The sequence below is a fragment of the Mchenga conophoros genome, linkage group LG17, assembly GCF_057382185.1.
Source record: "Mchenga conophoros isolate Kocher_MC1m ecotype Shallow Benthic linkage group LG17, M_conophoros_male_GT1.1, whole genome shotgun sequence".
NCBI lineage: Eukaryota > Metazoa > Chordata > Actinopteri > Cichliformes > Cichlidae > Mchenga > Mchenga conophoros.
This window is the reverse complement of record NC_140542.1, coordinates 9,964,159-9,990,645: the sequence shown is the minus strand read 5'-3', so window position 1 is coordinate 9,990,645 and position 26,487 is coordinate 9,964,159. Positions and strand designations below refer to the sequence as shown.

Sequence of the window (26,487 nt, the reverse complement as noted above, 5' to 3'; positions counted from 1 at the left end):
TTCAAGCTAAAGCTATCTTGTTTAGCTAGCAGCAAAGTAAATCTTACAGTTTTCCAGCCTGTCCTCTTTCATTTTCCATTGCTCTACCTGTCCAGTCATACGAGCGCATGAGAGCACTTAGTGAGAGCACTTAAAGAGGGGATTACACACAGATTACCATTTATCCACAGCACATTTTTATGCAGTTGGAAAAAATTTTAATTAGTTTTTTGTCTGTGCATCACATATCCTGGCTTGTATAGTTTTGATTTATTATTATTATTGTTATTTTAAATGTTCAATGATATCTTTCTGCCTGTTTAGGTGGTGGCTCAATATGGTTGTAAAACTAAACATCTCAATCCCATTTTAATTCCATATGATCGATGTCTGGATAAAAAGGATTCTGTCTTCTTCATGAGAAAAAAAAAGCAGAAAATCGCCATGTATATTCGCAAATGTATCGCCTTAAAAACGTGGTCAAACCCAGTGTCAAGAGACAGCCTTGAATCCCAAATCAAAATGAAACTGTAAGACTTTCTGTTTTAGCGCTGCTCTGTCCTTGTCGAGTTGTTACGCAACAATTAGCAACTGTTGCTGTTTATCTCGCCTCTTTAAATGCCCCTCTGTCCCAAACAGTAAGAGCCAGACTGGGCCTGGTAGTATGTGTGTGTGTTCGTGTTTGCGCATGTTTGAGGCTTATTTTGGGCAGTGAAATCGGCGTAACTCGGCGTACTGGACCCAAACAGTTCTTCATTATGCTGCGAGGAAGAGTCCGCTCGTACTGCCCCCTATTCAGCCAAGACAGGGTCTGAAAGGGGAGCACTATGTACGTGTTTATGTACGTGCTTTTTGTTTGCACGGGTGTGCTTGTGTGTGCGTGTGTACAGTTGTATAGAGCGACTGCAGGGAGCCATATAAAGATATGTGTTGAGTGATTTCTGTCTGAGTTGTGCCCTCATCCCGCCTCCTCCTCATGCTGTCTGTCTGTGAGTGTGTGTTGTAGTGGAGTGATAACAATAGTTTCCTCTGACCCGCATAATGAGGGAGTTCCTCATATTCAGACAGCTGGGAGTGGATCTGCTGTGACGTTAGTTTTAGGCAAAGTTTGCAGTCGTTTTAACCAAAGTCACCTTTAACTTTCTGAATCTAAACTTTATTGAAGTGCACAGGGGGGGAGTCAGCAAGTTACTAGCCCCCGAACACTACTCGTTGCCTGGTAACACAGCCTTGCATCAGGAAACACTGGGAACTATTGTGGGTATACATGGATTCACTGTGAACTCTGACCTTATAGTCTCAGCAGCTTTTCACCAAGCCAGAGTGTTTTCATAAATCTGCCTTCTATGAATTCACCCACATCTGCTCTGCTAAACACACAGAATGAATGATTTTATCGTGTTTCTGTACTCTGCTGATCATCCATTAAATATATCTGAGCATCTGTATGTGGCAATCTTCCTTCTGGGTCTGCTCCTAAACAGATCTCCAAGTGAATACTGAAACAAGGCAGAATACATGCTGATTTCCCTTAAAAACAACACTCCATTTTTTTCACCCCTTCTTCTTCTTCTTCTAGTGATGTAACGAGAGAGTGAAGACGCGAGTGAGAGAGCGGGACAATGGGAAAAGGGATGGGAAAATGACAAATGGTAAGTTTAGGGAACACACCCAAATACACACTCTCAAACACGTACACGCACTCATGCACACAAACACACACAGAGTCCCATAGAAAAAGACAGCAATGCCTTGGAGGGTGCCAGTCATGCCCAGCTTCCGCTGCGCTCCAAATTGAGCGTGGCACAGAGTGTATGAAGTCAGCCGTCTGGAAGAGAGCCAAGCATTGTTCCTGCAAGCAGCTGGATGGTAATTACTAGAGAAGGAGAGAGTGAGTGTGAGAGAGAGAGAAGCTTTGCATCCTCACTGCTGTTGACAGATTTATATAGTAAAAGTTGCACACAAACACACTTGAGAGTACATTGCCGGGCATTGATTTTTATTTATTAACAACCTAAAATCAGTCACATAAAAATTGTATTCAATATAGTGGGCAGAAAGCCCCCCCAACCCCCGAACCCAACTGCTCATTTGAAGTGAAAAGAAAATGAACCAACATCCCTCAAATAGCTTTTACTTGTTTCAGGCAGCACATAATTTTAGTAGCAAACGTTATGATGTGGTACGCTGATATCTCTATAAAAAGTGAGCAACTCCATCTGCACGAGGAGTGGCTAAAAGCTACTGAAAATAATTTGAGGAAATACACTAGTATTGGTACCAGAGCAACAGCACATTCTTGTTTTGTTTATTAAATGATTTATTAAATGGCATTAAAATAGTGTCCCAAATAGCACTTACGGGAGTGGTTAGTTTTACGAGTGATTTTACTCGGTTTTACTGTTTTCTAAACACAGGCGCAGTTTGTTCTTTTTCATATCAAGCGTAAAAAATAAGACATGCTGTTTTCCTAGCATTAAATATTGGTGTGGTCAGCAGTAAACTGCATGTCAGTGTTAGTAAATTACTTCCAGAAATACTTCCAGGAACTTCCAGAAATATATATGCAACATGGTCAGTCGCAAACATCTCTGAGTTCCTCTTACACACAGTCTTGTCACTGCAGTTTCTTTGTCAGTACCAACGGTACTTTGTCTTTAACACTAAAACCTGGCCCTTAATGATTTGTGGAGTACCTTTCAAAGGCTGCCAGTTTGGGGGGCGGGTAGATCTAGGGAAAGGCTAGCTAATGGTAGCACTAGCTTCGTTAGCTTGCTAATTTTGACTAGCCTTAAAGAAATATGCTTAAGCAGAGAAACTGACCAGCTCTACTAGTGAAAAAACACATGCCTGTTACTCAAAGCTGCCAGACCTCTACTATTGCCTTCATCCAAATTAAACAGCAGCGGTATAAAGAATCAACATGTCACAAAGTGAGAAATTAGCTTTGTGAGAGCGAAACCCATCTTGGAGCCAAGCTGTATAAAAGACAACAAATGTCTTTTGTTTTTAAAAGAAGCTTTAAAATGCCCTGTCCTCAACTACTATAAATTTCCTGTATGGGCTTACCTAACACCAACTATACTACTAGCAGTTTTAATCTTCCACTGCATCGCTGCATACATACCATTGTGTGTTTATCAGTTCCAAGCATGTGTGTTGTGCACATTTATCTGATATATTTTTTTAAAGCTTCAGATATAACCTACATACAGTGAAGCCTCTCATGCTGTAAGAAGATTAGAAGAGTAGTAGGGCAGTTAGTCAGAGAGGAGGCCGGGCTGGAGGAATGTGTCAACTTACTGTCAACTATGTGCTGCTTTGTCATGAGACCGCAGAGCACTGAAAACACGTAAAGTTGCCTTTTTCACACCTTCGACTTCTCCCGCCCTCTTCCTCCTCCTGCACCATCACCCCCCCCCTCTTCCCTCCCCACGCACACAGTGGCAGCAGTAGCCAGGCCAGTGCTAGTGCAGCTGTGACCAGAACAATAGCATTCCTCAGGTTTTAAACGCCTGGCACTTAGATTCCTAACAGTCAAATTCCTAGCAGGGAGAAGCTGGGGGTTGCTATAGGACGCCGAGAGCTGTAAGAAGCCTTGCAAGGAGATGTACAGCTGTAAAGCACTGTGTGATTTGGGGGTTTTATGAGAGGGATATGTTTGGGGTGGGGGGACATCTCTGTCGTCTCACCTCGTGTTCTCTCCCCCCCCCCCCCCCCAGATGTGGCACTTTCAACACTCTAGTTTTAGCAGTTTAGGTTGAGAGGCGTCCCGCTGCTTTGCCAGGGCGTCATGTGTTGATAGAGGCACCTGTTAAGTCAACACGTTCACCGGCTTGTTTTTGGCACATGCGGCGCTGAAAACCACACAGATGCGTTGAGAGTGACACATTAGTTTTAAGAGTGTTAAATTAGGTGTTAACAAAGGACACAAACACACGGCGGTTGTTTTTCCTCCCTAATTTTGTTCACATTTTCATACAGAAAACATTTTAGAAGCTTAGATCCAAGTGATGTTCTAAAGTTAAAGAATAAACGGTGATGCCAAGGTGCTTGTACATTCTACCGTTTTCATTAACAACGTGCCTCAAAATATATATCTAATTTAAACATGTTTAATTTTTTTTGTGTTAGAGAAAACGTTAAGCCCAACATCACGTGTGCCTCTACTCTGATGGTTTTAGTTCAGCACAGCACTGAGCTGCCCCGGCTATCGGCCCAATCTGAAATAACCCCCCAAAATAACGACTCTCTCATTAACCACGCCTGTTTCACAATTTAAATATAAATGAATCCAATTTACAAACCCTTGGCTGCGATGAAGGAGACTCATTTAGAGCCAATCTAAAATTAATGAGGGCATCTGGAGAGAGAGAGTGGAGAAGGGGCCCAGTGTGGCTTAACAGATACTGGAGTTAACAAGCTACTGTACTTTAAACACTGGAAAATCCCCATTAATTTTAAAGTTAACACAGCACTGTAGCGTGAATGGTGGAGAAGAGCTTTAATGTTACTTCAAGCACATTACGGTGACATTTTCAGACTGACTCTTGGCCTCTCGCTGTCTTAACCTCCTTTATGTTGTCATACATCAGCGTTTGTCGGTCTCTCCGTAGTCGTGCAGTATTAAATTTTCTAGACGTTTTTTAATATAATGGTCGTGAAAGTGTTCCTGTGTGTACGTGCATTCAACTCTGACACCTCCATCCTGTCGGATTTACAATGAAAAATCAAAGCCCTGAATAGAATAACTCACAGGAATTGAAGGAGGTAGTTCTCCTCAAGATACGTTTAGTTTAGTAAAACTTTGAAACATTTGTATTATTATTGTTATTTGTTGTTGTTGTTTTTTTTGTTGTTTTTTTTTACTTGATGTCCTGGCTACTTAATGGCACAACAGGTTTGGCAATAAATCTACCCAGGTCGTGGATTTTAGTCCATTAAAACAGCACAGTTCTCGCGCCATTTGCAACGTTCCTTTCCCCTCAGCAGCCGATGGAGTGGCCCCAGCAGATGCCAGCCAGCTCCCAGCCAGCTCCCACAGTGACTGTTTGGTTTTGCAGGTTTAATTCCCGATGGGTTCGGGTCTAGAGTGATTAGGCTGAGCCCTAAAGGCCAGCAGGCTTGTCAGGTGTCTCCACACATTAACGTTGTTCTGCTCACACCCTGAGCTGACAGCACAGCGAGGCAGAGGAGGGGTGGAGAGAAACGCTGATCCGGTGCGGTGGATGGGACAGAAGGATGGAGAGAAAGGGACAGACTGTATTGTTTGGATTGGATTGTTAGAACTTTTTTTTTTTTTTTTAATTTAAAAAGAAGTTTTATTTTCATAATTTCCATGATTGGGTGGAACTTTCCTGACATTTAGGAAGTGACTTTAGCAGATAATCAGTTATGTTAAAGGAGAAAATGACGATTGAAGGCTGGGAGCTCATTCATAGTAAGATAAACAATTTCTGGGTCACTTTAAAAGCATCAGTGCCTTGAATTGTTACTATTAAAACTACACCATCATTTATAAAGTGAATCTTTTAGTTTAAATTGACAAAGACTCAATTTAACCTGACTCCCCGAAGAGTTGTTCATACAGATATGAATATTTCTGTTGCTGCGTGTAAAGAAACACTTTTTTTCCCCTGACTTTTAGTTTCATTTTTCTTTTTGCCAGTGAAGGCAACACACTGGTGGGTGCTACCTCAACATTTTCTTTAACCTTTGACCTTAAAACCAGCTGAGTGACAACATTGCTCACTGTTCCCTGCTGGATTCAAATAAACTTGCATTGTGTCTGTGCACAAACAACTTCCTGCATGCACACGTGCAGCTTGTTAAAAAAAGAAAAAAACTCTTCCTGCTTCTGACCTCCAACCCCATCCTACTCCACCCACCTCCACCACTTATACAGCATGGGAGGGGGTGAAGGTGGCGGTGGATGGGGAGGTGGCATTAGACACAAGGTTTTGAAGTAGGGGGGAAACTTGTGTCCTCGTCTTAAGGAGTGGAGGAGGTGGACAGGGTGGCGGGAAGAGGTTGGATGAGGAGACCTGCTGAGAGGGCAGCTTGTATGCGCTCCACCTTCTTCCTGCCATAATGCTCCCTCCATTTTTTTTCACTGCCTCCTCTAACACCCCCCTGTACCTCCCCCCGCCTTTAGCTTCAGGGCAAAGTACATTACATGCTTGCTAATCAAACCTCCATTACAAGTTTGGAGGGAGTGGAGCAAGAATCTTCTTCTTCTTTCCCCTTTCTGCTCACTTCAGTAAACCACCTTCATCTTCACTCGCAAAGCTCTTCTTCACTTGTGTGTTATGTAAGTGTCCTTGAAGTATACCAGTGATGTGCTAGCATTTAAACAAGATACAGTTTATTTTCTGGATATTTATTTGAGAAAAAAAAATACAAGAAGCCAAAATCATGTTGTCTGACTACACGTTGATCACAAGTAGCATGACAAGCATTCCCTGTAGCGCTAGTTACAGGTGAGGGCGAAGAGCACAAACAAGCTCACTAGCATAGACAGGCAGTTGGTCACAACAATATTACAAAGCAGTAGAAAAGTAATTAAGATCAGAACTCCCAAGTTTTTATTTGAGTTTACGATTTCATTTGGGGATTTTCTCACATTCTGACAGTGCTGAAATAAAGATGCCAAAAATTGAATGGTACTTTAACAGGGTTAAAAGCCCACCAAGCAATGCCGTATACCTTATATTGCCAGTAAATAAATATATCAACAAACATATTTAGAATATTGGTAAAATAATGCAGGTAATTTATAAATCTGACATACAATGAATTCTGTTTTTATTTTCCTTTCCCATGATGCACTTTTTGTTTCTTCTTCACTCACCTCTATGCACTCTCTATATGTTCATACACCACTCTGCATTAAATCATTTATTATTATTACTCTTCACTGTCTTCACACACAGCAGTTTATTCATATAAAAAGGGAGCTTTTCCTTGCCACTGTCACCAAGTGCTTGCTCATAGACGGTCATTTTAAATATTGGGGTTTTCTCTCTATTAACGTGGCCTCTTCACCTTACATGCACTATGAGGTGTAATGATGTAATTTGGTTTAATATAAAGGAAATAAATTGAATTCATTTGCATTATTTACATTATTTTGGTGCATTTATTTGATTAACTTTTTTCCACACTGCACACCTCCATAGTTTAGGATGAGCATGTCAGGTATATGTTCATTATAATAGTTACTATTATTATTATTATGGGATGTTCAGTTGAAGAAGTTTAATACTTTGCATGTTTATTTAAAAAATAACTCTATTATTTTTTCAGTCAGGTCATGTCTTATTTTGGTTAGAATTTGATTGTACAAATCAGGTGAAAGCAATTTTCGACATAAAATCATTAACAGTTTTATGCTGACTACTTTGTGCTGTTTAGAAGAGTCTTGCCCATGCTTACTGTGTAACAGAATGACTGCCTTTGTTTCTAATCTCATCTCATTTCAGTTACAATTAAGCTAAACTAACAGAAGCTTTGATGGAGTAGTGCTCTGATTTGAATAAGCTGCAAAAGCCTGCTCAGAGCTCTGTGGTCTGCTTAACCATACAGGGGATCAGAGGATGAGGTCTGCACAATACCACAGTGACACATACTGGATCTACTGTACACAATATCTGGACTTGCATATTAAAACCGATACACGGGAATACAAAAGAAATAGCAGAGACAGTCTTAAAGAGGTAATTATGCATGTGCTGTACCAAAGCTCAATTACCATTTTTAAGAGCATGAGCTCTCCTGACATAAATAGGCAGCTTTTGAAATATAATGCCTCGTCTTTGTTGCGCTCTGTAAACATAGGGGCAGTCATATGAGTCCACTATATTATCAGCTATTGTTATGTATAAGCTCCATGTTGGTAGTGCTATTGACCTTATTTAAAAGACAGAAATCTATAAACACAAAGTCATTTATGAAAAAGTAAACTACAAACTCAAAGTCTGACTGAAGTGTAGATGCTCTGCTAATATTTTCATTTGCATATCCGTCTCCCCGAGTGACTGGAAAATGCATTTTGAAGGTGCAACATACAACTTTATTATTTGGCAACCCCCCAAAAACGTTTCAGTATTATTTAATGCTAAAATAATTTAGCCTTCTCCTCTCCACTGCCTCTTCTGTTGGTAATTGGATTTAGTGAACACCTGTATGAGTGTAGATTGTTCAGAGGATTATGGTCAGGGAAACCTTGAGTCACAACTAATTACCATCTTTTTCTTGCTCTTACTCTTTACTCTCTCACCCCCCCCCCCCCTTCCCACACACACACACACACACACACACACACACACACACACACATATTAATACACTCACTGATTTTTTTTCTGTAAACGAAACTCAGTTGATGTAATTGCTATTTTAAGGCTTTAGTTAAACCTTTATAGCGGTAGTTTATGAGGCGTGTTGTTATTTTATGATTCTGGTTTCCCTTTACTCTGTCCTGGGTTTACATGACAGATCGTCATGTTAAAGCAATCCACAAAAAAAAGATTGGCCTGAACTTGTTTTTTGTTTTGAGGAATGTAAATTATTGCTGCTCTGCAATTTTTGTTAATCTCAATGTTTTGGCTTCTGCGGTGTTTATGGAAGAGCACTTATTTTCCTGTACTAAACATTGCCCGTGTTTCTCTTTAGAGCTAAGTTGTTGGTCCGCTGTTCCTGCAGAGCCACCCGTGGTGTTGGGGGTCTCACAACATTTCCTCTGTGTGTCCTCTTGAGCTGAGATTGCTGCTTTGAACCAGCAAAGAAACAAATCGAAATTTTTCTAGGTGAGAACAAGACTTTCATGCTGTTGATTCTCTGTTGAAACATGTGCAATGTCAGTGAGGTAACAGTAAGCACCTTTAGCTCTGAGATTAGCTTTCTGAAAAAATTATGGCACAAGGTGAAAATGTCAGTTTTGTCCCCCGACTGAGGCACTTTTTTTTGGACTCTTGTGGGAAATGTTACTTTATTTATATATTAATCTGTGTTCACAAAATGTGGGTTGTGTCCGAACCTAGTAATATACTGCGGTTCAGCTCCAGGCGGTATGTCAAAGACGTGTATTTTTGTGTCTATACTCAAAAAATGTTTCATTTGCTTCACTTGAATTAGATGAGTATTCAGTGCTTCTCTCAAAAGGCTCTTCGGCTGCAAAGGAAGTCTACTGTGGTTTCAGAACCACTGCGGAGGAGGTTAAGGTGGATGGAGGGTTTCATCAGCCTCAAAGACATGAACCAATAGTTCTGAGTTAAATGCAACTGGAATATAGAAAATCAAATTTTTTTTTAAATTCCAATAATTAATCAACAATGAAAGTATGTTTGGTATAAACATACTTTCATATACATGTCAAGTACATTTTATTTGTCCAGATTCAATGATGTTGTGATGTACCAAAATTTCATGGAAAATTTACAGACTATATAATAATAGAGCGAAAACCTCAAAAATCAGACGGCCCCATACCCAGGAACTGGAATTTGTTCACTTGGCAACAGTGGGAAGGAAACACAGTAACACTCAAAATCTTGGACATCTAACGATGATTTAAACAAGGGTTTTTCCTCTAACCTAACAAAAATTCTAACAGTTTATTGTTGCCTGTTTCCTGTTGCCAGTATGCTCCTATGCTCCATTTAGTTGGAGAACTTGTTGAGTGCCATTGGACACAGGAAAGAAGTCTCCCCTCTCAAGACGCTTCTCAAGCTCTTTAGACCTGTCTTTGAAAGTGGGAACGGAAACAAGCACACAGCCTAATTATGTGGCGTAACATGAATTTAGGTCAGTAAGTAGACGATGCTGATGACCTAGAGCTAAATTGTCGGACAGCAGAGGAGGACTGAGGACGGGCCAGGGGTGTGTGATAAGTCAGGTGAAGCAAGAAATGAGCTAAAGGAAGAGAGAGTGACATATATAGGGAGGATATTCTCTGTCCCACAATGAAATTTAAGACAGCCGTGTAGCTCTTGACTGAACAGAGACAGAGACTGTGTGTGTGTGTGTGTGTGTGTGTGTGTGTGTGTGTGTGTGTGTGTGTGGGTGTGTGTGTGGGTGTATGTGTATACATGAGCAATGAGCAGGCTATGCTTGTCCTCAAGGCAAAGAGGTCCAGCGGCTTAAGCTTCATCGGGCATCAAGACAGAGAGACACACTCCATGTGAACAGGTGAGATTTCATGAACAGTGAAGACTTGAAGGAGGGAGAAAGTAGATGGGAAGGAGGTGAAGCGGTGGAGCAGTGGGGGGGGGGGGAACATGAGGGTAGAGAGGCATCCAGCAGGTGACAGGGGAGGAGCACTAAAGGGCAGCGGACAGTTCACTCAGTCCAGCTTACTGATGTGTATAAGTAACACTGAAAGTGAAAGATAATCTAAAAAAATAACTCTTCAGTTTTTCTTTACTTTGCGTTACTGCACTGAACTTTCATTAATCTCTGTAAAGACAACCCGCCAAACAAACAGGGCTGTGTAAACTGAGATTGTTTTCTTGGACTTTGCACTGATACTGAACCCAGTAGGCTACTTGTCAGCGAGGGCAACATTTTCCTCTTAACTTAACTCAATGTCCAAAAGAGAAAATTTGTCTCGAGGCAAGTGATACACACAAAGACATAAATTATGAAAAGAAAGACAAAAAAAAAAAAGAAACAAACAAACTGATTGTCACAAAGAACAATTGGAAATTCAGTTTTGTCTTTTTAAAAGAGAGAAGTAGTCATCATCAGTTGACTCATGCTAAACACGTGAACGTGAGACAAAAGAAAGTGTTGTTGTTGATGTTGTGAAGAAAAGCTCAATCTCTGAAGAGGACGCCTTAAATCATTCACAAATAAAATGACTAATTATTGGTCTGCACACTATTCCAACCCCCAGGTTTTTTTCTTTACTATTACAATACGTTACTTAATAAATCCCGCTGAAATCATACAGCCAGGAGTTTGACAGTATAGATGACTGTATCCCCAGATGACAGTGACATTACGGCAATATGTGTTCACAGAATGTTCACCAGCTATTAAACAAGTCATGATAGTTAAACTGTTAAAGCATAACAACCATAGCCTGGTTTAAAAAAAAAGATTCTCTTACAAGATCTGCGTTAGATATTTTTTAACTTCGTCAGCAGATAAAATAAGCATACAACATCCTGCCTACTGTATTGTAAGTGCTCGTGTTTGAAAAAAGAAGGAAAAAAAGACCTGAAAAGCAGTGGGAAGTTTCACTTTAAACTTTTACTTTTTCAGCCTTGTGTTAGGGTGGAGGAGTCCCGCTTTTGTTGTCGCTAAATTCAGTTGAAAAGACTTTGTGATTTGCACAGAGAATCCGTTCCTGTCGCAAAATCGCTTCATTCCAGCTCCGAAAATAATGACGCTAATCATCGCAGCAAATATCTGTGACTGTGAGGACTTTAGAACAAAGCGCTGTTGTTTTTCTGCTCCACTGCTGCATCGCTTTCTGATGTAGCCACTGAAGCAGGTGCAGTTTTATTTTAAAATTGTGGCCGGTCCAAGGGTTGGTGAGATGAGGATAGGGGGAGGAAGTGAGTGATGGACAGCTAGAGGGGGGGTGAGGTGGTGGTGGTGGAGGGGGTGATGGAGGGCAGCAGAAACTTCCCATGCTGGCCTCCCAGTGTGGCTACGTAATGAGGGCAAGGGACACACACACACACACACGCACGCACACTCGCAGACACACACTCGAGGCTGAGCATGGCCCCACGGCTGATTAGCGGCACACAAAGGCCCCAAACAGAAGTAGCAGAGAAAACACAATGGGAGCAGGGCCTCAAGGCGTGGTCTACTTCTGCCCCGAGGGAGGGGGCGAGAGAGGTAGAGAGAGAGAGAGGGGAGAAGAGAGAGAGAGAGACATGGTCCCACTGTGCTGGATAGGCAACAAGAGGCAGGGAGGAGGGGGTTCAGTGGGGTTAGAAAAGTGACAGAAGCAGAGAGGAGTTTTGTTTTTGTCCTGATAAAGACATGACGAGTTTTTGCTGAGTTCTGTTCAGTGACTTCGGCATCAGGTGACTTAAAAAACATGAATCCTGCGATAGTGAGTTAGCAAATATTGACGCACGGGTGGGGAAGGCTGATCAGTGCAGTTCACAGAGAGAAAGAGTGCGCATGCCTCAATATTTTCCCCACTCCAATTAAATCATTTCTGGCCAGTACTTGTGCTTTTTTTCCAAGTTGTAATTTACACAACTTACAAAAGTATGATTTACACTAGAAAATCAATTTTACTGCTTTAAATGCTGAGCAGGGGCCACAATTTGAGTTTTAAAGCTATCAGACAAAAAAACACCAAGACAAAAAAAGTTCAAAAGTTGTGTGTTATTAGATCCTAAATATAATTCCTTTAAGACTGCACGCTAACATATATTTGAGTAATTTTATTACTCACTGTGACTGTGAGGTGGGCCGTGCTAGTCTTTTAGTGCTTCTTTCTCGCCTTTTACTAACTTGCAACACATTCCTGCTTCTGTCCTTCCCAGAAGAAAGTTAGAAGAAAACTATAACGTTAGACCATCCAAACTTTCCTGCTTAACTCTAAAATCTTTTGTCTGCCTACTTTCACTCCCACCTCTGCAGGTCGTGCCCACTGCCTCCTGTTTCTCTCTGTCTGTCAATACACGCACGCAGAGGATGCACCGCACACACATGGACACACCTGCAGTCTGTATAACTCCATAAACTAGTTAAGATGAGTAATTGGTGTGTTTGTCATAAATTCACAGTAATGGCTGTGAGTATAATAAACTCTGCTCTCACTGGACGTTCTTGATTATTATTTTTTCATTCATTTATTCACAACTGTCTCCATTACTGATTCACAAACCCTTCAACGATATACTTCAGTTAACTTTATTTATTAAACAATCATCCATCCATTTTCTAAACTGTTACACCCACAGGACACCTGACATTAAACATCCCTAGTATGTTTTGAAGGTTATTTTATGCTTTTATGTAAAGTATTTTTTTCTATTTAATGGTAGTGTGTTTTTAGTTGAGTAACATTTCAGTTATGTAACAGTAATTCTGCTTTAGTAGCAATTTTCATTACACTTTCCACCATTATTAATAGAGATTTCCCCTCAGAAAAAGGCTCATGCTGTCATTTATACTTGATGTTATTAAATCCTACACTGCAAAAAATATGCATAAAAACATGGAAAATGTCCTTGCAAATTTCTGATAGTACGTTAGCGGTTTTTTAAATGGAGGTTTCTGTAAATGGTAAATTTGTTGTGTTTATAAATTTATTTATGTATTTATTTTATTGTATGTTCACTTCAAACCAAAAGTCTTTTCCTTACATTAACCAAGAAGTGCTGCTAGCTAAACCTAACCAAATGGTGAATGACAATAGAAGTTACTGGGGAGTCAAAGTCCATTCATTTTCTTCTGTTTGCCCTCATCAGGGTGTTTTGGGGGTGCTGGAGTCTATCCCCACTGCCATAGGGTGATAGGCAGGGTACACCCTGGACAGATCACCAGTCTGTCATTAGGCTAATGTCTAGAGCCGGGAGCCCATTCACACTCATATTCACACCTATAGCCAGTTTAGAATCACCAGTTAACCTCACCCCATATATATCATTGGGAGGAAACCAGAGTTTTCAGAGAGAAACCATGCAGACATGGGGAGAACATGCGAGCTCCACACAGTAAGGCCCCAGCTGCTGGACCTACAGGACCTCCTTGCTTTTACCAAGGGAGTAAAAGTGAAACTCAAAAATGGTAGAAAGCCGCGAGACTGGAGCCGGGTGTGTTTGTGAAACCACAAGCCCACCTGCTTCCTGATGTGGACTCTCTGGGTCCTTTGGAGTGAAACAGCACTGTATGTCATTTTAGGAAGGCTTACTCACGTGGGCCTTTTCAGACAGTAGAAACAAATGACCGAGACGGTCGTTTTAGTCACACAACTCACTGTACATGTAAGAAAAGCTTATAGCATGTTGCTCGTTTATCACAGGACCGCACTACAAAATCAAAGCCTAACAACCTGTCACATGAGCGTGAAATTCGTGAACATAACACAACAAACCAGAGACATTAATCAACCTCACGGTTACACGAGTGTCATTGCTGCAGCTTTTAATTATGTAACATTGCTTTGTACACACATTCCCTTAATCTTTGTACATGGGTACAAAGACATACCTTGTAATTAGCAGCATCAATTTTCTCATGCACAGAATAGGTTGGATGACAATGGCCGTAATTTCTATTCCAGAATGACTGAAAATAGAAGAATGCTGGTAATGACAAATAAACATTTTATTATTACAAATGTGGTGGAAAGGCTTTTGAAGAAGTGCATTAAAAAAAGGCCAAGATTATAATGTGAGACAAGTCCATTGACAACTGGTTTCAGGTTTTTGGTGACTAAAGACTGCCTGTTTTAAAATCGGGACAACTCTCTGATGGCCACAACTCCAGTTTATACACCATCAATTTGAATACAACAGGACGCCGCATAGTGCTACCTGTTATCTCAAACTCAGGGCTGCTCCTGAGTTTCTTGCTACCTTACCTGCCTGATTATTGGGGTCTTCTTTATTATTGTAGGCTTTTGACCCTACTATACAAAGCGCCTTGAGGTGACTGCTGCTGTGATTTGTCTCTATATAAATAAAGCTGAATTAAACTGAGCCTTTCATGACTAGCTTTGCCATCTTGTCTTGCTTTCTTGAGGATTTTAAATTGACACATATTCCAGCTAGGGGGTTCAATGACTCTCCGTCCATAGACTTTGTTTTACTTAGGGCAGCCTAGAGTTGCACTGACATGCCTCAGTGAAGTCTGTCACAGTGTTACCAAGACTATCAACCATTATTACTAGCTGCGCAGGAGTTATTGCTCTCTAAAGCCATTCAAATAATTCAAATAACACTCAGATACTGATATACTTTAGGTTTACTGTTTTTACTGGTTTGTTAAATGTCAAAATTAATACATTGCCCTACATAAATATTAATAGATTCTTCTGAGTATACGTCTAATTGATAAAGGCCCATAAATTCAGTGCGAAGCAATAAAGTTAAACATAGACACATGCAGTATTTTAAATCATGGTTGTTTGAGTTATTGCTACCAGAGAACGTGCTGAGAGCTTTATAATCATACCAGCAGCTCTTTGCATAGATTACTATCTACATATTTCTACAGAGAATGAATATTATATGGCAACGACTAATGAACACGGCCCTCTTTTCACAGAGGGGAGCGACGGCTGCTGTAATCTCCACTGTTCAATTAGCTGAAGTGACCGGGACGCCACCTACACTTCATTAGCTGGAAGGCGAAGGTATGGAATTAACCTCTTTCTCTCTGTGACTGTTTCTTTCCTTTCCCTGTTTCTCTATATCCCAATTTTCCTCATTCCTTGAGAAATATTGTGAAATATTGTCACAGCACAAGAATGAAACTATTTCAGATTAGCTTCTATCAGTTAAAACACAATTTTCTCTTATTTTACGTTTAAAATAGAAGCTTTTTGGGTATTTACTCAGAAGCAACAGAGAGAAAAGGAAAAGGAGAGTGTGTGTGTGTGTGTGTGTGTGTGTGTGTGTGTGTGTGTGTGTGTGTGTGTGTGTGTGTGTTTGAATGGGGGGTATAAATCCACAAAGACAATTTAGATTTTCCAGCTTCTCGACCTGTTTTTCCAATTACTTAATGCTATTTAAATACACCAGAGCTGACACACACACACACACACACACACACACACACACACACACACACACACACACGTGCACACATTAATGGTCCTAAAATAAGTCATGCAGTAATTGTATTTGATAAATCATAAAGGGAGCCCATCAGAGGAAAGCTAGCTGTAATAAAATGATAAACTAGACAATTATGAAAAAAATCCCCGGCCTTTAATTTCCTAAACACACTCTGGAGAGAGACCGTTTAAGCCGGAGCGATTCGACGAGATGCTCACCACATTATTTCCTCTTGTATCTGACACACTGAATTACGCCACAGGGCTCTGAAATGTCTGTAGCATTGGCAGAGCACTGCAGATCCATACAGACAGACAGACACCCACACAAAGCTTGTTCACATCTTCGCAGTCGGGTGTTTTCCAGTTTCATATGACATTTGTCCAGCAAAGACCTCAATACAGTATGTAAGCAGCAGTAGTGCCCAGATACTTTATACAGTTTTTATGTTTCAAAAGCAGTCGTTTACAACAGACTACTTCATATTACAAACACAATTTTAGAGCAAGAACATTCAGACGGTCTTTTGTGAGCAAGCACTTGGCAACAGTGAGGAGGAAGAAGTTCCTTTGAACTGGAACTTCTTCCCTGAGCCAGGTTCAGAGAGGGGCAGCCATCTGGCATGAGGGGATTGAAAAAGAGCAAAAGGAAGAAACCATGAAAAACAACATAAACGATGGGAAAGAATAGATAAAAGTTAATTACATTCAAAAGTGCCATAATTCAGATTGTGTAACCTTACTTTAAACTTTAGTTCTAAAAGTGGATGTGTACTCTAAAACAAATATTTAACAAATATTTATTTATATTTTTATGTAAATTTCCCCAATATGACCAATATGGTGTTGTAACATATACAAAAACTTTATGCTGGGTTCAGGTTTCAGTATATTTTCAGCAAAGCAGGGAAAAAATAAAGCAAAAATGGCACTTTCCCCATTGTTTAAAAAGATCTTAAAATGTCTAATTGCTCTTATTGTAACAGTTAATACACTCAAATTCTTTATCTTGACAATAAGAAAAGCCTGAGCTGTTTGACAAAATAGAAAACTTTCTTTTAAGAAGTGTACAGATCACTTTTGTCCTTTGTTTTTTACATCTTGCTACAGACAATAGACTTCATTGTCTGCAGACTACTGTGAATTTATTTTGTCAGCAACGGTAAAATATTTAACAAGAGATTACAAGTACGACATTATGACAAGCATTTTGCAAGCTGACAAAACTTCTGGTGCAGATTAGCTCTGAAAGGTTTGCTGCTAATTTAGCATTAGCTTTTTTTTTTTTTTTTTTTTTTTTTTAGCTACCTCTTCTTTTAAAAAGGTTTCTAGAAAAACTTGACAAACCCCAGTTTTGTTCGGCGCAGCCCTTCAGTTTCTAATGGCGATGGACTCTAAAATGACTTTATCGTTAACTTATTTAGCTTATGTGCTACATGAAAATGGGCAATTAGCGCTACAGAAAAAAAACTTAAGCTAACCTTACTAGCACACCATACCTGATGGACAGCTACTGGTGAACTGCCAAAATTTCAGGGTGGAGCATTTGGGGAGTGCGAGTATGTGACCATTAATAGATCCGTGGCAGTTTAGTTCCCAGGGCGTACTGCTCTGAGGACATTTCATACCAAACTTAACATTGTGTTCTTCATGCTTCAGGACAAATACGACTACTGATACACCCATAATTTCTGTTCCTCCTGGGAAGTGACCACAGAAAACAATATTTACTACTCTCAACAGTTGCTCTACTTTGTCTGTGGCACTTTAATTTTGTTATGAAATTTTGAGATCCGGTGATATTTGTTTAACCGTTAATGGACAATAATGGACCACTATGACATCTAAAAAAGCTATAGCTAACACGTAATGATTACTGGATTACACTGACACATGGGATTTGTTGAAAGCAACGGCAGAACAGAACATGACAGGACTTATCCTTTAAGTCAGAAGCAACTCTGTAGTAAAGTTCTTTCATGTAAGGTGTTATTATGTTTCTACTTCACATATAATATTCACCATCTGCTTGTAATGTGGTTGGTTGATGAGAGGGTTCCTTGTAGCACAAACTGTGTGTGTATGTGTGTGTCAATGGCTTATGAACAAATGTTGCTCAGGTGAAGTTTAATTATATATAAATACTGTATCTTAGACCCTCACATGATGCCATTTCATTGTCAGGCTATCCAACAGGAGCACAGGGATATTTCTTAGTGGCCCGAGGATATTTTGGACGCCATGAGCAATCAACATGACGAATTCTGACAGACCATCTAGAATCCATGCAACAAGCACCATGTTCTTGCTCTTGGCCCTCAGTTTGATCGCTCTCCCTGCGATATCCATAGCATGAGGGTGCACACAAATTGCTAGGAAGGGATCATGCCATTCAAAAATGTTTAAAATTCCCTGTCAGAATGTTATAGAGAGAAAAATCAGTATAGGAAGTTACAAAGTATACAGGCATTCGCCAATTACTGTGTGACAAGTGTGCCACAAACTTGAAATGCAGAACATTTGCGTTCAAAGTAAAATCGTGCTGGTTACAGCAGTAAGGCACAACTTTTACTATGAAGGCTCTCCGTTTCCAAATTCTGTTGCATTTTTTAGTATCACTGCTGCTCAAAGAGTAGTTGGCAAGTGTTTGCAGACAAGCTAGCATCTTCCATGTAAACCATGGGCAACTGTGGCAATCTGCTAGCAACCAAATTGATCACAAGAAGGCTTTGTGGCCAGTTTCACCCAGAGGCAGCCAGCAACCTCTCGCCAGCTGGTCGGGAATTGCACATTTTTCCCATTGACAACTGGTTGTTGTCAGCGTGTCTCTGACTGGTCCCTACACCTGTGTAACTCAGGCCTTAGATGGAATTTTGGTTGCTGTACTGTTGTTCTTCTTCTACTCTCTGAGCTAAATAAGGTTCCCATGTCAGTGTCAACATCAGCACTACCAGCACTACTACTAACAATAAATATATATTTATATGTAAAATAAAAGTATTGATTGTTTGACCACAGTAATTAATAAAAGACAGATTTTTTGATATTGTGGATAGTCTACAAAATTAACTGCCCCCTGCTCTTTATTCCTCATTCATTGCCAAATAACTTTATAGAGAAAAGTGTCTGTATATAAGTATATTCAGGATTCCGCGATTCAACATGGCCACTCAAGATAAGGTCACGTATCAGGTTGATGCAACCTTAGCTAAGCACGCTTACAGCAACAAACCCTGTATTGTCACAGGATGACATTAACTCTCTGAGGCACGTTTTTTTTCTTCATGGCTGAATAAAAATCTCATTCCTCGCTGACTTCTGGCTGAGACAGGCATGACGGTGTGAGATCAGCACCACAAAGAGTTAAAAAAAAAATCAGATCTTTTGGGTTCCTCGTGTAAATGCAGACAGACTGTGTAGGTGTGTGTCTGCGAGTGTGTGGCGTAGGTGCTGCTGTGTAAAATAACATGGAAAAGGTGATTTTCCACTATAGTGAGGTTTCCACAGTGAGTTCCCCCAGGCAGCAGCAGAAACATGATTGAATTTTGTGTGTGTTTGTGTGTGTGTGTATGTGTGTGTCTGTGTGTGTGAGAGCGAGAACAGCGGCTTGACTCGACTAAGACGCCTCACCCCTCCGCTGCACCTCCACCACAGTCTAATAGTATTTGAATTCATTAAGTATGAGAAAAATGTTTTTATTATTTTTTACAAATACACGTCATCTTTATTGTTTAACAGTAAGAAACACAAGCTTATCTCCATAATTCCTCAAAAGCAGAATTTCCAGAGCTGTGATTTCTTCATATTACATCACACTGATGATGCTAGACAAGAGAGAGCGAGGAAGAACGAGGCATTATTTTTACACAGTCCGATTTGTTGCTGACAACACGCCACAATCCTGTTTCTCTGTCTCCTTGTAGGTGATGCTGACGGTGTAACATCAGGCGAGTACGAGAGATGGAGAAGATGCTGACGTTTCCCAAAAAACCCCACACAAACACACACGGACACACACATGCAGGCAGACAGTAAATGGGAGTCTTCTGTCAGGAGTGTGAGTCATTCCCCAGTGTAGAAAACTGAATTAAAGTGAATCAGGCTGAACTGAAATGACCTGAGCTGAAAAGAAGGCTTCAGCTGGACAGCTCTCTGAAGGTGCTGAGGGAAAAAAATTAGATGACAAATAATTTGGAAATAATGCAGATGGCACACTGTGGTTTCTCGAGGGGGCCTCGCTAGATTTCCTGTTCGGCATTCACTTATTTCCTTTTTTCATTTTCATGTTTACATTACGTTCTATAACACTTATTAAACTGTACGTCTCTGGACTCTCAGCATTTGTGTCCTATCTGTTTTTGTATTTGAGCTTGTGCCATAACCATCAAAAGTGTACATTAGTGTACTGTGACATTTCCTTTTTTGTCTGTGTGCCAACAGTCTGTTCATTATTGTGGAATTAAATATTAGACACAGAATTAGATTTTTAAAAATAAATCTAGAGGCTATTTTCAGCTAGCTGGTGCCGTTTCATTTCAAATCGTTTGTTTTTCTTTTTAACCACAACTGCACAAAATTAGTCTTGCTTAATATTTTGTAATGATGGCAAATTATTGTTTTCCATCTGAGCTTCACACTTGATTCGATTAAAGATAACCGGTACAGCAGATCTGGTCTCTAAGCAACTCCAGATTCAGTGACCTTTGCATTTTGAGTTTAACTGAGACATGACAAGAAAAAAAACCAAGTATGTGTTCAGTGTGATCGTGCCAGTCATAAGTTACTTCATCATAAGACCTGGGCAGCTGATTTTGATGTGGTTTAAATGTGGGTTTAATCACAAACTCTTCTTTTTTTATTGTACTTTCTTGTTCTTGAAGCTTGCGCTCCACTGTTTAAAAGATAAAACAAAAATAAAAACATTGTGAAAGACTCCTAATGTATTAGTGTTTCATTTATATGTATATGGCGTGTAAAAACATATACACTAATACATCCAAGCAAGTGTTGTGAATTCAGACACTAAATCACTGCACACTAGTACAGAGGGACAGTAGCTTCTGGCTATCTCCTGCACTGAGTGTAAATGATCGCATAGCTGTGGTTATAAGTCACAGTCATACATGCTGCTGATGGAAGCTGACACCCAGGGTGTGTGTGTGTGTGTGTGTGTGTGTGTGTGTGTGTGTGTGTGTGTGTGTGTGTGTGTGTGTGTGTGTGTGTGTGTGTGAGAGAGACAGAGAGACAGTCATTTTAGACTCATCGTGTCACTTCCTTTCCCTTCTGTGCATTCTCTCTTTCCTGCTCATCCTCGATGCCTCGGGTGATGAAACTGACTCTGTTACATCAGAACAAATGACTCCTACCCCCACCTATCGTCCTGCCTGGTCCACACACACACACACACACACACACACACACACACACACACACACACACACACATACACACGTATTTGTTCTCTCTTTAGACCCACATTAGTGTGTTTAACCTTATTGATAAGGTTTTGCCCATTGATACAAATCAGGATGATCCATCACTGATGCCTCTGTTTAAGGGGCGGAGAGGAGTTGATAGTGATGGATGGCAGACCAATCAGTAAACACAGTGATCTGAAGAGCACTGACACACACACACACACACACACACACACACACACACACACACACACACACACACACACCACACACACACACACACACACACACAGTGCCACAAACATAGTGACAATGGCTTTAGTTTCACAAAACCCTTTGATTAACAATGTGTTTTCTTATATGACAAGGCAGTAATATTTATAGAGAATTACACTGGTGCACAAGAATCAAAAGGAAGTAGCAAAATGTCAGAAATATAAAATTCCCATTAAGGAAAACCAGCCAATAATCAAATAGGTCTCAGAGACTACTGTAAACTTCTGTTTTTAATGTTTATATAGTTGGAGGACATGGAAACCTGATGACCAGTGAAGTGAGAGCAAACCAGACTGATTGTATGAAAGTAGCTGTTTGATAAATAACAGCCGAAGTCGAGTCGATTTTGATCATAAATCCCCAATTTTAGCCTTACAGTGCACACGTGGACATGAACAACGTCAGTGTAACAACGTCAGTGTAACAACGTCAGTGTAACAACGTCAGTGTAACAACATCAGTGTAACAATGACATTTCCACATTTTTGTGTGTGGAGTTATTATCAAAAGCATGCCATGATTTATACTTGCAGCCTTCTCGGAATAAAAGGAGCAAATTAAGACAAATAGAAACTCTTACTCCTGCTATCAATCAAAATTCTAATTTGAATTCAGTTTTGAATTTCTAATGCAAATTATTCATATTAAGCAAAATAAAAGTTCATTAAAAATATCTCTGTTAAACATTTTATGGGCAATACCTTCATTAGAGGACTAGAAACAATCATTTCTGATCAGTTTTTATTTTTATTGCACTGTTTTTGCTTTTAATTCAGTTTAGTTTCAATCTTGGTTTTAATTCAGTTCAATTTTATTTATATAGCTCCAAATCACAACAACAGTCACCTCAAGGCGGTTTCTCTTGTGAGGTACAAACTCTACAATAATAGGTCCTAATTAATTATTATTTTATGGAGAAGGGATTTAGGAAAATCAGTACAGGTGTTACAATAAAGACACAGAACGTTCTGAAAGCAGTTGACTCGCAGTCATCTAAAGTGTCGATAAACTTTTCTATGTATTTTAATTAAACTTTTATCAAATCAAAACACTGTATTTTTACTTTATTTGAATTAGTTTTGCAAGTTCACAAAATTGTTTCAATTAGTTTTCAAAAATCTAGCTTTTATTCTTATTTAAGTTGTAACTGAAATGTTTGGGTTTTTTTGTTTTTCACATCTAAATTTAGTTTCAGTTAACTATAATAACCTTGGTGTCTACTGTTATGCATTAACCCCCATAAATCTCATATTAATGCACTGATGGTTTTGCATAAAGTAAGCATCTAAGTGTTAACAATAGAAGAGCTAAAGGACCAAAAGTTGAACATTTGCTTTTGACCTTTGTAGCTGGCCTGATGGGATAATCTGGTGTGTGTGAGTGTTTGTTGGAGAGTGTGTTTGCTGGTTTCCAGAGCATCCTTTGTGATGCTGGAATTAACTCTGACTTGTCACGTGCATGCGGCTGCTGACCTCCGGCCCCATTCAGGAACCATCCCCTGTGTGTGTGTGTCTGTGTGTGCGCGCGTGTGTTTTGTCAGAGGTAAAGATCAAGCTCAAACACAAGCAAAAATCATTGTTCCTGATGGAAAAAAACTACAAATGCACTAGCAGAAACTAGCTTACTGTGGCTTTCACCTGCTTTGGGTGGATGACTTTGATAAAACCTCAAATAAAAAATATAAATGGTCTTTATTTATATCTAGATCTATGCAAAAAGCACATTTTCTCATTCAACTTTAGCCTGCATGAGGCTCTCCTATTGGACGAATACTGCCTAAATGGATGGGAAAAGGACTGGTTGTTACACAGTGTTTTTTTACTTGTGCAATCAATGTACTTTGCACCACACCTCATTCGCCCATTCATACAATAACTTATTTTCTACGTCTAAGAGCTTTCTATCTGTCATTCACACTCCAATGAACACACCCAAGGATACTTTGGCATGCAGAAAGAAGCTGCCTGGGATTGAACCAAAAACTCTGTGATTATCTCTACCTCCTAAGCCACAGCCACTTTGTGATTTTGTGAGGTTGTAAGACAAGTTGCAGTGTAACGATGCTGAACAATGAATGAAGGGTGCGCTTTATCGTCCACATGCAGCATTGTTTGTTTTTAGTGTTGTTGTTTTTTTTCGATCTTCAGCCTTTAATGTCACTGTAGTTACATATTTAGAGCTTCCCCAAGAGTTCTCCAAGTTTGTCCCGTAAAACACTTTCTCACTTTTTCCATTTCAATGAGAATATATTTATGTTTTTTTTTTTTCATTTTCATTCGATAGAAGAAAAAAAAACGAGTCGATGAGCCTGTATTTGCTTTCATCCTTGATTTCAGCTCCTTGCAACTCCTCCGCTCTTCTCTCTTGTTACTGAAGAGTGACATGATTGCTGAAGCCTGATAATGTCATGAAAATACAGCGTTTACTGCAGTACATGACAGTGAAATTCAACATCTCTGACTTGCTCTGCAACAGTCAAGTGCAATTGCAGCAGTGACAGTAACTAACTTAGTAACTTCACATAACTTGTGAAGACTGTATCCATTTCTTAGTCACATATCTGTCCAAAAGGCTTGTTTTTCAAGAAATACATGGAAGGTTTGATTTCTTTGTGAGTGTAACCGCTCTCTCTTGTCTCTCCAATATCGTCATAGATCCAGAATGACACTTTAAAAGTATTTTACTTGAGACACAAACAAAAAAGTGGCAGTTTCAGCCATAATGGCCTTGCGTTATATTTAAACGTTCAAAAATCAAGTGTGAAATCCAGACAGAGAGGCCACATTCCAACGCTTGATCACTTCATTTTTGGTATATTCTGAAAAAAAAATCGTAACAAAGAATTTGAGGCTTCAGACCACAAATCCGTAAAGTCTCACAATATAAACGGCAATGCAGACATATCTGTTGAGTAAAACTTTATAGAGCAATTATTTCTACATCTTTTAAAAAAATGTCTTGAAAGGTCTTAACAGCAGCATTGTATCAGGTCTGCAGATGACAAACATCTTATTGAGTACAGCTAGCTATTAATACAGAGGCCTGGAACTGCAAATTTACGTTCCCATTTAGCAGATTGAGGTGGGGATTGCATCAGGAGGACATTTGGCACAAAATTCTGCTGATTAAAACATGCAGAGCTGCATCACCTGCTGTGATGAAAAAGGCAGAACTCGAAAAGCAGTGTCTTCATTTAGCGGCCTTTAAGTTTTTCTACGTTTTCTTTGACCTTTCATTCGTTCCCTTGAGCCACTTGCTGTATGTGGAACAGATTAGATAACCTAACATAACATAGAAAACATTTCTCCTGTACAATCAAAACTTGAAGTGAAAATTTTTACCTGCATCCCACATACAATGCCACAACTTTGTTGCCCTTATGTTTTTCTTTGATGCTGCACAAGGTGTCTGGTAAACTGTCAGGAACAGATGCCACAGCTGTGGAATGTGACTCTGTGAGTTTTTGGACTTGTGAACAAAGATACTGAAGGTTAGTGCTTCTGAAACAATTTCCCCAAGCTAAATTCTTCAGCAGCCATTTGTCCTGATGTGTGACCTTCGAATGAATTTGGTTCAGCACGACTACATGTGGCAGAACCGAGATAAAAAAAAACAAAAAAAACAATGACTGGATGATTAAATCAATGAATCAACCAATCATATTACCACCGATTGAATCAAAACACAAAATGAGTGACTTAATTTCAACTGATATGTCACCTTTTGTCCTGTCTCCCCCCCCACCCCTGCATATATACAGTGGGGCAAAAAAGTATTTAGTCAGCCACCGATTGTGCAAGTTCCCCCACTTAAAATGATGACAGAGGTCAGTAATTTGCACCAGAGGTACACTTCAACTGTGAGAGACAGAATGTGAAAAAAAAAATCCATGAATCCACATGGTAGGATTTGTAAAGAATTTATTCGTAAATCAGGGTGGAAAATAAGTATTTGGTCACCTCAAACAAGGAAAATCTCTGGCTCTCACAGACCTGTAACGTCTTCTGTAAGAAGCTTTTCTGTCCCCCACTCGTTACCTGTATGAATGGCACCTGTTTGAACTCATCATCTGTATAAAAGACACCTGTCCACAGCCTCAAACAGTCAGACTCCAAACTCCGCCATGGCCAAGACCAAAGAGCTTTCGAAGGACACCAGGAAAAGTATTGTAGACCTGCACCAGACTGGGAAGAGTGAATCTACAATAGGCAAGCAGCTTGGTGTGAAAAAATCAACTGTGGGAGCAATCATCAGAAAATGGAAGACATACAAGACCACTGATAATCTCCCTCGATCTGGGGCTCCACGCAAGATCTCATCCCGTGGGGTCAAAATGATCATGAGAACGGTGAGCAAAGATCCCAGAACCACACGGGGGGACCTGGTGAATGACCTGCAGAGAGCTGGGACCAAAGTAACAAAGGTCACCATCAGTAACACACTACAACGGCAGGGAATCAAATCCCGCAGTGCCAGACGTGTTCCGCTGCTGAAGCCAGTGCATGTCCAGGCCCGTCTGAAGTTTGCCAGAGAGCACATGGATGATACAGCAGAGGATTGGGAGAATGTCATGTGGTCAGATGAAACCAAAGTAGAACTTTTTGGTATAAACTCAACTCGTCGTGTTTGGAGGAAGAAGAATACTGAGTTGCATCCCAAGAACACCATACCTACTGTGAAGCATGGGGGTGGAAACATCATGCTATGGGGCTGTTTTTCTGCCAAGGGGACAGGACGACTGATCCGTGTTAAGGACAGAATGAATGGGGCCATGTATCGTGAGATTTTGAGCCAAAACCTCCTTCCATCAGTGAGAACTTTGAAGATGAAACGAGGCTGGGTCTTCCAACATGACAATGATCCAAAACACACCGCCCGGGCAACAAAGGAGTGGCTCCGTAAGAAGCATTTGAAAGTCCTGGAGTGGCCTAGCCAGTCTCCAGACCTCAACCCCATAGAAAATCTGTGGCGGGAGTTGAAAGTCCGTGTTGCTCGGCGACAGCCCCAAAACATCACTGCTCTCGAGAAGATCTGCATGGAGGAATGGGCCAAAATACCAGCT

The 26,487-nt window shown here is 40.2% G+C and overlaps 1 protein-coding gene across 5 annotated transcripts in view; it reads left to right on the top strand.

The window, feature by feature from the left end:
* Positions 1-20,665, top strand: part of LOC146555078 (uncharacterized) — a 93,123-nt gene extending 72,458 nt beyond the window's left edge. For 2 of the 5 annotated variants that reach the window (XM_085253011.1, XM_085253008.1), the window contains 4 exons: positions 1,559-1,631; positions 8,652-8,785; positions 15,222-15,309; positions 19,656-20,665. In XM_085253011.1, coding sequence (XP_085109137.1) covers positions 1,559-1,566 — 8 coding nt within the window. In that variant the 3' untranslated portion in view covers positions 1,567-1,631; positions 8,652-8,785; positions 15,222-15,309; positions 19,656-20,665. Of the gene's footprint in view, positions 1-1,558; positions 1,632-8,651; positions 8,786-10,099; positions 10,167-15,221; positions 15,310-19,655 lie in introns of all 5 variants that reach the window. The other 3 variants (XM_085253012.1, XM_085253010.1, XM_085253009.1) reach the window with 2 other exon arrangements.
* The last annotated feature ends 5,822 nt before the right edge of the window (positions 20,666-26,487 follow it).